Source organism: Alosa sapidissima, chromosome 3 (assembly GCF_018492685.1).
Source record: "Alosa sapidissima isolate fAloSap1 chromosome 3, fAloSap1.pri, whole genome shotgun sequence".
Lineage (NCBI taxonomy): Eukaryota > Metazoa > Chordata > Actinopteri > Clupeiformes > Clupeidae > Alosa > Alosa sapidissima.
The window spans coordinates 20,849,175-20,864,851 of NC_055959.1; the positions used below are offsets into that span (position 1 = coordinate 20,849,175).

General features: G+C 47.0%; 1 protein-coding gene across 9 annotated transcripts in view; it reads left to right on the forward strand.

Annotated features, from left to right (window-relative positions):
- Nucleotides 1-15,677, forward strand: part of LOC121705065 (RNA binding protein fox-1 homolog 2-like) — a 39,050-nt gene that overhangs the window by 5,691 nt on the left and 17,682 nt on the right. For 3 of the 9 annotated variants that reach the window (XR_006030711.1, XM_042085793.1, XM_042085787.1), the window contains exons 1-5: nt 10,199-10,581; nt 12,890-13,087; nt 13,352-13,531; nt 13,924-13,977; nt 14,490-14,582. Coding sequence is in view for 8 of the 9 variants with exons in the window: in XM_042085793.1 (XP_041941727.1) it covers nt 10,426-10,581; nt 12,890-13,087; nt 13,352-13,531; nt 13,924-13,977; nt 14,490-14,582 (681 nt within the window). In the remaining variant the exon portion in view is untranslated. Of the gene's footprint in view, nt 1-10,195; nt 10,582-12,889; nt 13,088-13,351; nt 13,532-13,923; nt 13,978-14,489; nt 14,583-15,677 lie in introns of those variants that run through there. The other 6 variants (XM_042085788.1, XM_042085789.1, XM_042085790.1 and 3 more) reach the window with 6 other exon arrangements.

Sequence of the window (15,677 nt, forward strand, 5' to 3'; positions counted from 1 at the left end):
AAATGTATACCTGATCCAAGGGAGCCATATGGTCCGCAGCCGTGTGTGTGTGGAGGAGGGGGGGGGGGGGGGGGGGGGGGCAGGGGTTATATCTGTCTGGATGTGTAAGTACATGTTAACTCTGTACTGTACTTCTGTACTGGTGTGCTGTGTAAATGTCTGTAATGCTAATGTGTTTTTGTAACTGCATGCTTCAGAGTGTGCGTCTTCAAGGGGTTGGTGTGTCTTCTGTTTGTTGGAGGGGTTGCCTGTGTGCGCCTGTGTGTTTGCAGACAGGGTGTCAGGTTCAGACCCCGATTAGCCCACCCCTTAAGGAAATATAAGTCACATGACATTCTTCGAGAGTGACTCATTGTCTCCATTTCTAAGTCTCTCGTTTTTTCTCTCCCTTCCTCCTCCTAAAACTGTAAGTTAATTTCTCTGCTTTGTCTTCTCTCTATCCTTTTCTCCCTCACCCTTCCCCTGTCACACCTCCTTTTTCTTTTCGTTGTCTCGCTCTGTTTTTCTTTCTTCTGCTTCCATCCCCCATTCCCTCACCCAACCCACCCCCCCACCCCCCCCCCCCCCCCCCCCCCCCCCCCTTGACAGATTGATTCCAGATGTTCCCAAATTCTTTCAGTTGGCCTCCTGGTCTCAGACGCACAGAATCCTCCACTCTCTTCCCGCTCTCCTCTTTGCCTGTTTTTTTTTTTTTTTTCTTTGTCTGTACCTGTTTCTTAGTCTTTTCTCTTTCTTTTTCGCCTTCTTCATTTATGCTTCTTCTCTTTCGTCTACAGCAGAGCGGACATTATTTTGTTCCCTATGTGCTGCTGTATGTACTAGGCTTAGTTTAGAACGGTCCCACTCATGCAGCATTCATTGGAGAGGTTATTGATGTTCTGCTGCCATGCGATTTGGCCTTGAGGCTTTTTATGGAGTTACGGCCTCCTTTTCAGCATGGATACAGTGTGTCTCATCTCCTGCATAGGGCACCCATTAACTGGCCTGTGTGTGAGTGAAGGAGTGTAGCTGTGTCCTGCTGGTTGCTGAATTTTTTTTTTCAGGGTCTACTCGCCGGCTTCGCTGCTTTTCATGGGGCGCTCCGAGGGAGAGCGTTCCCCCCAGGGGACGAGGCACGAGGGGGAAATTGGTTCCAGATGAAACAGGAAGTGTGGAGGGGGAGACAAAGAGAGGGCTGTTTGGGACTGGAGGAGAGAGAGAGAGAGAGAGAAAGTGATTGAGAGAGAAGGAGAGGAGAGGAGAGCAGAGCAGAGGGAGCTGAGGGAGCTGAGGGTAAGTAATGGATATAGAGTGGAGTGCAGTGTCTCTCCGTCTCTTTTTCCCCTCTTGCGGTCATCACCCCCACTCTCTGGGCTGATTTAAAACATGCGCCGGGCGTCCAAACGCCTCCACTGCCGTCCTCTCAGAGAGAGGAGCGCGGACTCCTTCACCTCAGAACCAGAATCAGTCCCAAACCCCAACGGGTCTCTGCAGCCTTTGAGTTGAGGTGCAAGAGGGGTTGTGAATTGGAAAGCAGCAAGCTTGTGTGTCTTAGTTGCACAACACTGGCCAGTAAAACGCTGAGCACATTGCCTGAGAATGATGAATGACGTTTTCCACACTCTTTAAGTCCTGGTGGTTGTTATTTCCAAGGACCAGTGTCTGTGAAACTGTGCTCCATTAAAACCGATTTTAAAAGGACCTCGTTTGCAATTTTACCATCAGAGAGGCCCTTTTAATGTGGGCTGCAGTGTCCACTTGGAAAGTAATATCCGAAGGTCCTAGATGACTTAAGCTCATGTTCTGATAAGGCATGAATGCGCAACTTCTGTAGAGCCTGGGAGAGCCGGGTCAATTGAGCGCCATTGCAAGGCAGGTTCTGATGAAGCATAAACCCTCCATTACTCTTCTGATGCCTCCTGCTCTCAGTGATCTCATTCCCTCCCTCTCTCCTTCATCTCCCCTTCTACTGAGCTTGGAATCTATTTCTCTCTCTTTCTCTCTTTCTCTCTCTCTCTCTCTCTCGCGCGCCACCCCTCCCCCTTTAGGCTGTCTCTCTCTTCAGCTCTGGATCATGCGGTCGGTCAGTCCGGGGAGGATGCAGCGTGTCCATTTCATACGGTTAGTGCAGCAGTTTTGCCTCTCCGGCAGACTGCCTACAGCCGCTGCGGCTCTACCCTGCTTGTCGCCATGGCAGCCGTCTCATAGCTGTCATGATTGGCTGGTGGAAAAAAATATTGCGCGACTAGGCTGTATGCCAGTCCAAATCAAATAAGTGGAGGGGCCTGTGTCATATGGAATGTGCCTCTTACAGCAGCCATGTTGGTGGAGTCAAATCTCTTCAAGATTGAGATGAAAAGGCAGTTATGTTTTCACATGCATTCCAAAAATATGTAATAAAGTGTTACATAGTCTGCATACCTTTTTCACTGTATTATTATAAAGCCTACCGGATACACAGAATTATGTTGGCTTTAGTAGTAATGTAAGCCTGAGGTATGATTAAGGGAAAGCGAGTAGTCGGGCAGCTTTTCTCTCCCGAGTTCTCCTGATGTTGTCCTAATGACAGCTCTGCTCATGAGCTGGAGACGGGTATGCTGCCAGAAGAAGAGGGAAAAAAAGGGCTGTTGTAATCCCCTCCCAAATATGGCTGGTTCTTTTTCCGCTTTGACTTCTCCACCTAGTGAAGAGAGACGCAGAGGCAGTTGGGGGAGGGAGGGTGGGGGGGGATCTGGCTGCTCCGCAACATCTGTACATTTAATTTATTTTCCTGCATTGAGTTTGAAATGATTCTAGCAGAGGCCTCTCTTTCTTTCTGCCTCTCTCTCTCTTTTCTTTCTTTCTTTCTTTCTTTCTGCCTCTCTCTCTCTTTTTTTTTTCTTTTTTTTTTCTTTCTTTCTTTCTTTCTTTCTTTCTTTCTTTCTTTCTTTCTTTCTTTCTCTCTCTCTCTCTCTCTCTCTCTCTCTCTCTCTCTCTCCTCTCTCTCTCTCTCTCTCTCTCTCTCTCTCTCTCTCTCTCTCTCTCTCTCTCTCTCTCTCTTCCTCTCACTCTCCCTCTCACTCTGTCTCCCTGTATCTATCCTTCTCTGTCTCTCATGCAGAAGTAAAATGGAGGCAAAGTTTAGCCGCCCTGCCTTGTAATCGCGCTGTCTCCTGAGCCTTAGGAAGTGCTGTTTTTCATTTTGATTGGAAAGGCCTGAGCTTCATTTGTGAGCCCAGTTTTAATTTTAAATTCTTTTTTGCCAGCAGACTCTACAAAGGGTCCATGTGTTGGCAGTGGATGGGTTGTGGATCGATTGCTTTCTTTGTATCATAACACCAGCGTTGTGGGGACAAATGTGTGCGTCACCCCCACGCTGCTTAATGTCTCCTTCGTGTTCTTTTTGCACCCAGCACAAAGCCTGGAGAAATGATAGGGGGTGATGATAATTTAATTTAAAGTAATTACAGACCAATTACCAACACAATTTCCCGGCCACAGAACAGCACCGTTTCCCTTTCACCTCAGCTGGTGGGCTTGAGAGAGCGGTTATCTTTTGCTCTGCCAATGACCTATTTTACCAGCTACTCGGTGTGCCTGAAACCAGAATGAGGGAGAGGGCACAGTTTCTGTTAACCCACACTTGGACTTGGTGGTGGAGGTGCTCGTGTGTATCACACACCAACTCCTGCTTGTGTGAAAGCCCCCTGTCTAGCTCACTGGGAGTCTCTGGGAGTGTTGGAAGTTGAAGTTTTTGCTTCCCCTCATGGCCCAGTCCTTTGATGTGCTCTGATGCTCGCGCTGGGGCAAGGGGGGCCAGTTATGTTTTTCTTCTTCTTCCCCAAGACATTTGAGGCGATGTCATTGTCAAGGGGGAGGGTTGAGGAGGTGGCAAGCGATTTCAAGGTGGTTGTCATCGGCAAAACAAACATCATTTATCACAAGCATAATTTAAACACACCAGACTACTCCCTATAACCCCCCCCCCCCCCACACACACACACACACACACACCCACACACACCCCTGCTCTCTGTGAATAATGAGAATTTGACCTATGGTTTCCATGATTTAAACCCCCCCCCCCTCTGGTCCAGGTAGGCTGACGTGCTTACCCATGCAGTGCGTGTGTTGTGTTACACACAGATCTCGTCGCTCGTACTCGGGGACAGCAGAGTGCTGACTAGGAGCTCTTTTCCACCAGAGGTGTTCTGTACCTCCTGATACCCCCCCCCCCCCCTCCCCCCGCTTCCGTCTTTATCCCTTCCCCTTCGCCTCTCCGCCAGTCCAAGCACTGAGCTTAAATCATAACTCTCCAGATCCCCAGACCCCCCTCTGCTTGCCTCTGCACCCTGCCCCCCCCCCCAACCCAGACTCCTCTCCCTGCTTCTCCACAGAATGTCTTTTGTAATAAGCGCTCAGGGGATGAGAGAAGGCACAGCTACTGTCAGTCTTATCTCTAGCTCTGCACACACACACACACTCTCTCTCTCTCTCTCTCTCTCTCTCTCTCTCTCTCTCTCTCTCTCTCTCCTGAAACAGACACATACTCGCTTTCTCTCTCTCTCACAGACATACACATACATGCACACTGTGCAAGTGTGTGCGTGTGTGTGGTGTTATCTCCACGTGGAGGCTCGGCGTGTGCAGCAGTGCAGGAGTGCCACAGGAGGGGGGTGTTGGACCGCAGACGCCCGCTCTCACTCTTCGACATGATTGATTTCAAGAACTTTATCTCCGTCCTCAACCCCCCGCCTGCCTCCCCCAACATCCCCCCCCCCCCCCTCTCTCCCGCCCCTCCACTCTTCCATCTCCTTTCTTGGGAATGTAACTCGCTGCAGAGAAAGGGGGGAGAAGGGATGAGGCGAGAGGGGGAGGGGTGGGTGGGAGGATAAGAGGAAAGAGAAGCTGAGGAAGAGGGAAGGAAAAAGGGAAAAAAATCAGACATGTCCGGTAGGGAAATGCTTCACAGAAAGTGTACATACTGACAGTCACTGTGGTTGTTTGCAAAAATACAATCTATTACTAGTACCATGTATGACTCCGTGTTCATGCACAATTGTATCTTAACACATTATGCATCAAAAGCTTTTTTTTGTTGTTATGGGTGCTAGCAGTTTAATTCCAATATTTTAAGTGTGAATGGAGTGTTACTCAGTGTTTTGCTGTAATGGGTGACCAATCACAATGGCTCATGTGGAGTCTGTGTGTTTGTCTAACTAACAGGGTCATCATTTGTGTGCGTGTTTCTCTGTGTGCGCGCGCGCGTGTGCTTGCCTGCACTAATCTGCACAGCGCTCGCAAGCCTTCGGGGCTAAAATAGTCCAAGTTGCAGCTTGCTGCAGACACATTTCACCATAGATTTATTCCTCCAAAACCAAATAGATGTGTCTGTAGGTAAGTTAGAAATAAACTCTGTAGATTGACAATACAGCCTTCCTTTGCAATGTGTATGTACGTATATCGTATATATGTATCCCTCGCAAATGTCTACGTACGTATATCATATTGCATAGCTTGCAAAGTGAGAATAATATCTGTTTTTTTTTTAGGGTTGATTTTTATCCAACTAGTTTAGTATTTCCCATTTTTGGACAGCTGCCACACATTCCTTATGTCTCACAGAAACCAGTTAATACAATTGCAAACTAGGTTGCGTTCAAAGGTATGTGAGGTGGACATGTGGGTGTGCGTCCCTGGGGCTGGTTGAGAGCGCCTAACCGTGCAAGTGGCTTGTGTTAATCAGTGCTACTGGGTAAAAAGCAGAGTTTAGAGTTTGACCCTTGTTTTTATCGGTGTGTGTGTCTGTGTGCGCACATGTGTCATCGCCAGAGGTGGTCTTTGTTTAGTATGAGCATATGTGTTTTAATGGCAGGACAGTAAATGTGTGTGTATCCATCTTCAGCTTGTGTTGATAATCCACAGATCATCCTCTATTCATCCACTCATCCCTCCTTGCTTACATACTAATCCCCCCCCACCCTTTATCCCTTTATCTCCATACCCGTTATCTCTGGGCTGCATCCATGCTGGGGGTTGACTGGCCAGTTCATCCCTCTGCCGTTGTAGAGGGGGGCTCTTAGTTACCACTGTGGGTGAAACATAGGGCTGGGTAAAGCAGGGCTGCAGTCCTAATCTCCTCTTCTCTCTGCATAACGTTGGGCCTTTGGCTCACTCTCCTCTGTCTAGCCTCATCTCTCTCTCTCTCTCTCTCTCTCTCTCTCTCTTTCTCTTTCTCTTTCTCTTTCTCTTTCTCTTTCTCTCTCTCTCTCTCTCTCTCTCTCTCTCTCTCTCTCTCTCTCTCTCTCTCTCTCTCTCTCTCTCTCTCTCTCTCTCTCTCTCTCTCTCTCTGTGTGTGTGTGCACACCACCCCAACTCTCTGTCACAATATCTCATCTCTCTCCCTCCCTCTCTCTCTCTATCCTACCTCGCGCCTGTCACATCCTGATGTGATGGCTTTTCATATTCTTGCCTGTCTTTGCCACTCATACTCACCTTTATCTATCTATCTCTCTCTCTCTCTCTCTCTCTCCTCTCTCTCTCTCTCTCTCTCTCTCTCTCTCTCCTCTCTCTCTCTCTCTCTATCCCCCCCCCCCCCCCTCGTGGCTCTGGTTTATTACAGAGAGTTTTGAAGGTGCATTGCAAAGCAGCAAGCATGTAAAGTTGCACCTTTTGGAAGAGGGCCTGACTGTGACTGTGGGAAAGATGTGAAGCATAAGAACAGAGAAGATGCAGAGATGGTTTGTGAGGGGGAGTGATAAGTGTGAGAGAGAGAGATGAGGAGCGAGCGAAAGATGGAGGGAGAGAGAATAAAAATGGGAGGAGAGAGAAAGATGGTGAAAGTGTGTGTGTGGTGGGGAGCTGAGGGGCTTCCAGAGTGAGCAGGGCCCCGATGAGCTGCTGCCATCCAATAAATAAATGATCAAAAAAAGCTGCAATGCAGAGGGTTGTGTTACCGCCAGCAGCGAGCCAAGCATCCTCTCTCCCAAGACTACTGCACAGCCCCTCAATCCTCTTTCTCTCCCTCACACACATACAGAGCGAGAGAGAGAGTGTTATGGAGAGAGGTATGCAGAGAGAATATGTTGTGAAGAGAGAGGAAAGGAGAGAGTGATCGAAATGGGGAGAAACTGTGTTTAGTACAGCAAATCAAGAAGTTGTTCTGTTGAGAGAGAGAAAGAGAGGCGGAGAGAGGGAAAACAAGAAAAGGGGAGAGAGAAGGGTAGACCATGGCGGCTCACTGAGGGAGGAAGAGAGGTGTGGTGAAGCGGAGGGAGGAAGGATTAAAGGTGGGCCGGCAAATTTGGAGGTGGGGAGAGAAACGTAGAGCAAAGGGGGGAAAAAAGGCAGCAGGACTGGAGTTGTACAGAAACCGAGGAGTTGACTGAGTCTGGAAGAAAGAGGGACAAGGACACAGAATGTGGAAGGGAGGGAGGGGAAGTCTATGGTGACTGCCATCTAAACAAGTGTACTCTCTGAGGGAAATGAGGGGAACCCCAGCTTGACAGGGCAAATTTGAGGGAAGGAGAGTGAAAGAAGGAGCTTGAATTTGAATTTGCCACCACTAGAAGGTGGACTCCATTGAACACAAGCACATCCAACTTGCAGGGGAGAAGACAAGGGCAATATTGTGTGGACCTCTGGCTTATGGTAGACAATGATGGGACTGTACTATCCTTCACTGTTGTCGGTGAGTTTGAATCTTTTTCCCATGTGAGCACAACGCTTAGGTTTCCATCTCAATTTGATGATGACCAATGACAGGAGCCATTTTTGTTGTCAGAGAGTTAAACTGCTTCCAGACCACACAAGTTTTTCCATAATTTGACATTGTCTATTTTTAGGTTTATTTGAGACCACCATATATCTGCCACCTCACTATTAGGCTGGATTATTATTGTGAGTCTGGAAGACATGCTATCATTAGCAAAAATGATCAATTGCACTAAAAATAGTTTTTTCAAGATTGCACAATCTAGCTTTGATGTAGAGATGGTAGTGTTGAGTTGTATGCAAATTAAGCTGTTCAAGACACAAGCCAGCTGCATTTCGTGCACCAGGCCTTTAGCTCTGAAGCTGTGTTTCAGTTGGCCTTGATTGCTTTCTTCTTATGAAAACATGAACATAGCCTCTTTTGCGTCTGAAACCCTGCTTTAATCATTACGCTATCTACTTGTGCACTATTTGTTTTACTTTAGCTGCAGCTTGTGGAGTGTAGAAGCTAAATGCGTGCACCTCCAGCGATGGGGAGACGATGGTCTGTAATAACCATCCATGTCCTGACTTGTTCTGAAGGCCACAAAAAGCTTTTGGAGCCCTGAAGGGCCCACCATTGCCCTTGATTTCTTCTATCCTTTTCCCTCCCTTTGTATTCTCTGAAAGTGCTGTTGGTCCCCACGTAGACAGTCTGTGCTGGCTGCAGTGTGTGTGTGTGTGTGTGTGGTGGGGGTGGCTGGTACGTAAAGATATTCTTTGTTGTTGCCCCAGCTGTCTTTTAGCAGTCTGTTGCCCCTCCTTTCTGCCCCTGAATGAGAGGGACAGGTGCCCAGAAACAGTTGTTCATCTTTCCCCCCCCACCTCACACATTGGTGAATTGACCCATGGGAAATGGTGGGTGGGCGGGTTTGTAAGGGTGAGGAGGACAAGTCAATAATGTGATTTCAGACGTTCAGCCTATTTTATTTTTGCAGTCTGCAATATTTTTGCCGTTGAATGTCAGTACTGTTGTTTTTTTCTTCAGCTTTTATTTGTATTCTCTTCTGAGGAGATGGGGCGCTCTGACTATGAAGCCTTCCTGCTCTGTCTGTGCCCCTGCGCCAGTTGCCTCTCCACTCTCCCCTTCCTCAAGCAGCTGTTATCTAAACGAGTGTGTGTGTGTTTGTCTCTGTAAGCCCCCTCTTTTTTTAAGTGCAGCAGCAAATGGCTGTGGGGGTTGAAAAGAGAGGAGAGATTGGAAAGCGTGAATGTATTTTAAAGGTGACCCCTCCCCATCACCCCACCCATACATACTCACTGCCACACACACACACACATACCCCATTACCTGAGTGTGAGATAGAAAGTGCAAAGGGGGAAGGGTTCAGGGAGGGTCAAGAAGGGGTGTGTCACCCCCTCCTTATCTGTGTGTGTGTGGAGGGGTTTAAGGGTTGCAAGATACGTATATGTATTTAGCGGTCAAAAGAAGACTCTCTAGGGGGGAAAACAATGTTGTATCATAACAGTTGTTAATAATCAACCACAAGATGAGATGAATTTTCCATACTTGTCCTCTTAAAGAAACCCAAGTAGAGGCTTAACTGAGCTCTGGTCGTACATTCGTGGCACAGCCCCACCCAAGTGCATGCCTTCAGGTGTGGGAGCGACTACTAGCTGCATGGTCTTCTTTTCAGCAGGCCAGAACACACACACACGCGTGCATGCGCACACACACACACACACACACACACACAAAGAGATAGAAGAGTTTGTCTGCTGTAGGCTCAGGTGGGGCTGCCTGTGCGTGTTTTCTGAGCCAGTGTGCACTTATTCAGATTTTCCCCTCTACCCACAAAGTTAAAATGCACAGATCACTGGTCAGTGTGATGCATTAACGTGCACAACGAGATGAACTTTCATTTGAGTTGAGTTTGTTGGCCTGAATGCATCTGTATCTGTGCCCATTTCAATATCTCAGTCAACATTTTCCCTTTTTCTTTTTGAATTATTCATAATGCAATTCTGTCTACCATTGCCTGTGGGGTGAGTAGTTGTATTGGACACTTGTGTTTGTTGCTGATGTTAAAAACTCTATTTACAGTTAACACTCTTGAATGCAGAAAATGTCCTAAGAATAACAAACTCTTGTATGCAGCTGTTTGAAGAGGGGCAATGCAAGCTTGTTTCAAATAGCAATGACAGAGTATGCCTTTTGAAAATTAACCAATTCCCGTAGTTCTTTACTCTGATGTACGGGGTTAAGAGTATCCTGTCGAGAGTCTGATTGGTTGGTTGTCTTAAGAGGAGTGGCGTGGAATCGGTGCTGGAGCTCCTGGGAGACCTTACAAGGGGATGGGAGGCGGATATCATTACGCTTGACTGGCAGTTAGGGTTCACGTTTCCTAGCGGCGGCCACTTTGATTGGCGTAGGGGGCGGGGTAAATGTGAATATTCGTCTGGATTCTATCAAGCAACAAGGCGAGGAAGGAAGGGAGAAAAGGGGGAGGGCGGAGAATTGTAAGGAACACAGGACGTCCACAAGAAGAGGAAAGCAAACGAGTGCACTATACAACTGCACGAGAGAACGAACCGAAAAGGTTTGGCCATTCCTGTATAATTATTAGCGTAGTTGTAACCAGACCTTTTAAAACGAAATTATGTTTTTGTCATGATAGTGTGAAGTCGGCAGATAATTTACTGTAGCCTCCAGTATCGGTGACTGAGGCTTCATCAGCCGGTGAAGTGCGCACAACGTGCAAGCGTCATCTCCGGATGCAAACAAAAACAAAGCTTGTTCATCTAGTGAACGCTACACGTGCGGGGCTTCTCGGCACGCGGGCGTTGGAGGAAAGCTTGCAGCGGGTTCTGACGGTCCCGCATATATTTTCTTCACTCTCCTGGTGCATGGAAAAACATATGGTGTCCCAGGTAATTGTCCTAATTTCTTGCGTCTGTTTTTTTTTTAATTAGAAGAACGTTGTCAGGTCATTATGTACCCTCCATATGTGGGCATGGAGGTGATACAGTTGCAGGTGTAACTGTTGACGGCTAGCTTTACATGTATTAGGTTTCTATAATGCTGACTGAAACTAAAATACGACTATGCTGCCTGTATTTAGTTTAAGATATCCTTTTGTTAGTGTGAACATGAAATTTGACACTACACTGAGCATACTGCACTTCTGAGTGTTGGTGTCATGTGGCCTGTGTTTGTCACTTGAGGTGGGATGTGGGCCTACATACCATGATTAATGTTTAAACTAGAAGAGCCTCTCTGATGGCTTTTGTCTTCTTTTTTTCTTTTAGTAATTTTGCTATGATTCATTTTTATGTATATTAAAAATGTGCAGTGTGAATAGCACAAATTACATCATAATGATGTTGCGCATAGAGATGTGCTGTTTATGCAAACTCATTGCTTTGGGTTGTTTAAATGCCCCTTACCCTCTCGCATGCACACCCACGCTCTCTCTCACACACACACACACACACACACACACACTCCGCTTGCCTCTGTGACTGAGATACTACCATTTTAGGACTCTTTCCCCACTCAGTCACTGTGTGAGGCATGCCTGGCAGCTGACTGCTTCCCTCTGGTTTCTTGCGTACACAAACACACACACACAGCACCTGAACCCGCTCTGTCCCCTCAGTGGAATGGCAGATGGGTACAGCTAGATCATGTCCAACTCATGAGCTGTGAAGATCGTTAGCTGTCCCATCCCCCCTCCATTTATTTCTCTCTGTCTCTCTCTCACACACACACACACCCACACACACACGCTGGTACACACACATTTTATGAGTCAGAGTGACTCACTGGACATGGGATGCACCCTTTAGTAGCTGGCCACATGTGATCGTGTGTGTGTGTGTGTGGTGTTCCCCTCTGCTTTTAGTGGGTGTCAGGATGCAAAAAAACCTCCCGGAGCCACAGAAATCGCCGCAACTGCCAGAGTCCATCGCTCAATGCAAGCATCTCCCTCACACTAGGCTGTTGCGTGATGATTGTGATGAGGATGATGTATTTTGGGTGTTGCGTTGCTAAGTGTGTGCTAGGGCTGTCATAGCCTGCATGTCTCATTATATAACGGGACTCATTTTTCCATGGGACGTCACCAGAGCCCTCCCAAGTGAGCCGTTAAGAGTTACCCTGTTTTCATTTTTTATTTATTTTTCCTTTAGCTTTTTTTTTTTTTTACCGCACACTAGTTCCCCCCCCCCCCCCCCCCCCCCCCAGTGGTTCTGCTGTCACTGAATACTGATCAGTGTAGTTATGTTTAGTGTGAGCTCTCCCCAAATTGCAGGTTTGCTCTGAGTTGGAGGTTGCCCTACCGTGTCTTGAAATCTGCGTCGGGGCAACAATTAAAATCTCAGCGTGGAGACGTCCAGACGCCACGTTCGCTGCTGCCTGCCCACTTGCCTGCACTGCATGGCATTGTGGGTACTGCCACCCCTCCTTGAACCTCCTTGAAAATGGCGTGCCGCTCTACCCACAGGGTGCTGTGGTTTTTTTTTTTTTTTTTTTTTTTTTCTTTTTTTTTTTTGGTGTTTAATTTAACAAACAGCAGTGCCCATCCTCCCTGTTTCAGTGTCTTACCAGATAATTCTGCGTTTTAAGCTAGGAAGAAGATGGCCAACTCCTACTGGCGTCCCCTGTGCAGGGAGATGAGACCAGGGTGTGCGGTGACACCTTTTAAAAATGTAATTAGGTGGCACTACGCTCCATCTTCCTTATCGTGAAGGGGGCAAAGAGTTCAAACCCAAGGGTTCGCTTGCTTCTCGCTCGGGCTGTGCCGGCAGCTCCTCACAACGACTGGTCTTGTCATACTGTCCTCTGAGAGAGTGGACCGGTGATTAAAGTGGATTTGGAAGCAGCCAGACGGCAGTGCTGCGACGGTGTTAAATGTTTACGTGCCAGTGCCGCAGTCTCTGCAGGTGGAGTGCATCGTTGTGTAGCCGTGTGTGTGTATCAAATTTTCAGACCCTCAATAATAGATGTGGTGGCAGTGAATATTTCATGGTAGACTGACTGAAACCCACTGGCAGTGTGTGCCGTGGTGAGCGAAGGATGGAAGAAAAGAAAGAGAGCATTGGGGAGGAGGGAGAGTGAAATTGAATAGCTATGTGTTTTAACCCCCTGTCAGCTTGGTAGCCTATATGTGAATCATATTAACCCATCTCCCTCCCTCTTTCTCTCTTTCTCTCTTTTTTTTTTCTGTTCCTTCCACAGGGAGCTCCAGAGTCTACAGTAGGCCAGGAGGGTCTTGTGCCCCCACCCTTCACTGCCTTCCCCCCACCGCCCCCGCCTCAGAATGGCCTGGCCCCAGAGTTTGGAGGGGCCCTGTACACCGCCGGACCCCAGGGGCCCTCCGAGCCCGTAGCCGGCACCAACGGCCCTGCCTCGGCACCCAACAATGTGAGCGCTCCAGTGAGTATTGACTGGTGCCTTAAACTAGTGGTGCAGTGGGCTAAGCTCATCTTTTATGGAGTATCCCATCCTCACACTTTTTGTCTTCACTTTCTTTTTTTGTCTGTATTCCTCCATCTGTCTTTGGAATTTTGTTTTGAGGATTTAATACATGTGAATGTTACAGGTTTGTGGTAATATAAAGATTTGAATACTGGTTCAATGAGAGTGTTGAACCTTATTCTCTCTCTCTCTCGCGCGCGCGCACGCTCTTGCTCTTTGCAGCAGACAGAGGGCTCTTCTCAGGTAGAGGGGGTGGGCCAGTGTGGAGCGGCGAGTGGACCTGGTGTGGTGGCCGGCGTGTCAGGGGCCGACTCATCCGAGGCCAAGGGAACCCCGAAGCGCCTCCACGTCTCCAACATCCCCTTCCGCTTCCGCGACCCCGACCTCAGGCAGATGTTTGGGGTGAGAACAGACCCTCTCTTCTTTCTGCTCATATCTCCCTTTATCTGTCTCCGAGTACCTTGACTGCCCTTACATTCTCTTGTGGGCCCCTCACTCTCTCTCTCTTTCTCTTTAGTAGGCAGCAGCACACCCAGGGCCTGTCCCTTTATCTTATCTGTGTTGCATGATTTAACTAAGAGGCAATAGTCTGTAAGGCAGGGGAAGAAAGGAAAAGAGAGAGACAGGCCTAGTAGCACAAAGCCAAGCAATATATGGGGGAATGTTCACTTGGCAAACACTGCCCCCTTGTGTGCGATTCTAGTACATGTTGAGGGTTTTATATAACGGTCACACGTGTGCTGTGCTGTGCTGTGCTAAGGATTTCATCATTCTTTTTTTTTTTTTCCATGCAGCAATTTGGGAAGATCCTTGACGTTGAGATAATTTTCAACGAGAGAGGCTCAAAGGTAAGTGCTGTTACTGTACCCTTGATTAATTTCAAATTTGTGTTATGGAAGTGTTCTTGACATGGACCTCTACAAAGTTTGCATCTGATGAAACAAACGGTCCAACACACATGTAATGGCTTGATGCATGCTTTTGTAAATAAACACTTGCTTAAATCAACACTTGCTTTTGTAAATCAATATATTGTGTTTTGTCATCTGAATCCAGACATCTCTCTTATTGACTCATACATACATACATACATACATACATACATACATACATACATACATACATACATACATACATACATACATACATACATACATACATACATACATACATACATACATACATACATGCATACACACACACAAACACAAATTCAGGAATTGTCATTGGGTGATACACACTCCCTCTTGTTAAATAATTATGATCTGTCCTACCCATTTAATTATGCACGGTCTTACATTTTGACATTTTTCATCTCTTTCTTTCTCTCTTGCTTTCTTTCTTTCTCTCTTGCTCTCAGGGCTTTGGGTTTGTGACATTCGAGACGAGCGCAGATGCTGAAAAGGCTCGTGAAAAGCTTCATGGCACACTAGTGGAAGGCCGCAAGATCGAGGTAAATTTTACTCCCACAATTCTTTTTTATTTTTTATTTCTGTATTTCTCCTTTTTTTCATTTCTGTTTTGCGCCAGTTCCTCTCTGCTGCCATGGCTCCTCTGCTTGTCCACTGATTTTTGATATGTCCCCTGCCACCATCCCCTTTTACACACTGACATGTCCCCTGTAAGTGCCTTTGCTGGTGTACCAGTTGGTCTGCGGCCATTTTTGTTTTCCTTTTGTGTTTGTTTGTGTTTGTTAGGTCTGTTCCCTTTTTTTCAGTTGGTCTTGGATTCTTGTTTCCTATCCAGGGGCAGAAAATTTGGGTGCAAAGACAAAAAAAAATGGCATGACTACCTTAGCAAATTTTTGTTTTCTTTTCTCCTTCTTGCATTGGTTGTATACATTTCTGAAATGTCTTTAAAACACACACAAATCCACCCTATGTGTTTCCTTTGTATTCCTGGTAATTACATCTAGTCTGGAGCATGACCACTGAAACAATGACACAGCGATGCATGGCCAAATTCCATTCAAATTTCCTGATTATTATTTTATTTTCCTTTTTCTTGATCTTTTTGTGTTTTGTAGAGCCAAACTCTTTTGGCCGTCTTCTTTTGACCTATGGCTGAATGGTGGATATGCTTGTAGTCTTGTGGCCACAGCATGCTTCAACAGATCTGCAATATGCATGGGGTCAGTCAGTCCTACTCTTAACACACCCACCCCCTCTGAGCTTCAGCTCGTGACTGGCTAGCTCCTGACTAGATTCTGGACGGGTGGAAGAGACTGGGAAGCATGCATGCTCATCAGAATGTTGTTGGTTTTGTTTGTCTCTCAGGGGGTTTAGTGAAGCCCAGTAAAGCACTGGGTTTAGACCTGGCCCATCTCATTTCAAATCAAGATGCATTGCAAATGACAGTTGTGCATGGGCTTACCAATATTGATTTTTATCATGGTGAATATGATGCACGTGTGTGTGTGAGAGAGAGAGAGAGAGAGAGAGAGAGAGAGAGTGAGTGAGTGTGAGACAGAGAGAAAGAGAGCGAAAGAGACCCTGTTGTTGCATGGATGTGGCTACTGCTGTATGTTTCTTTTATGTGATTTATTTTG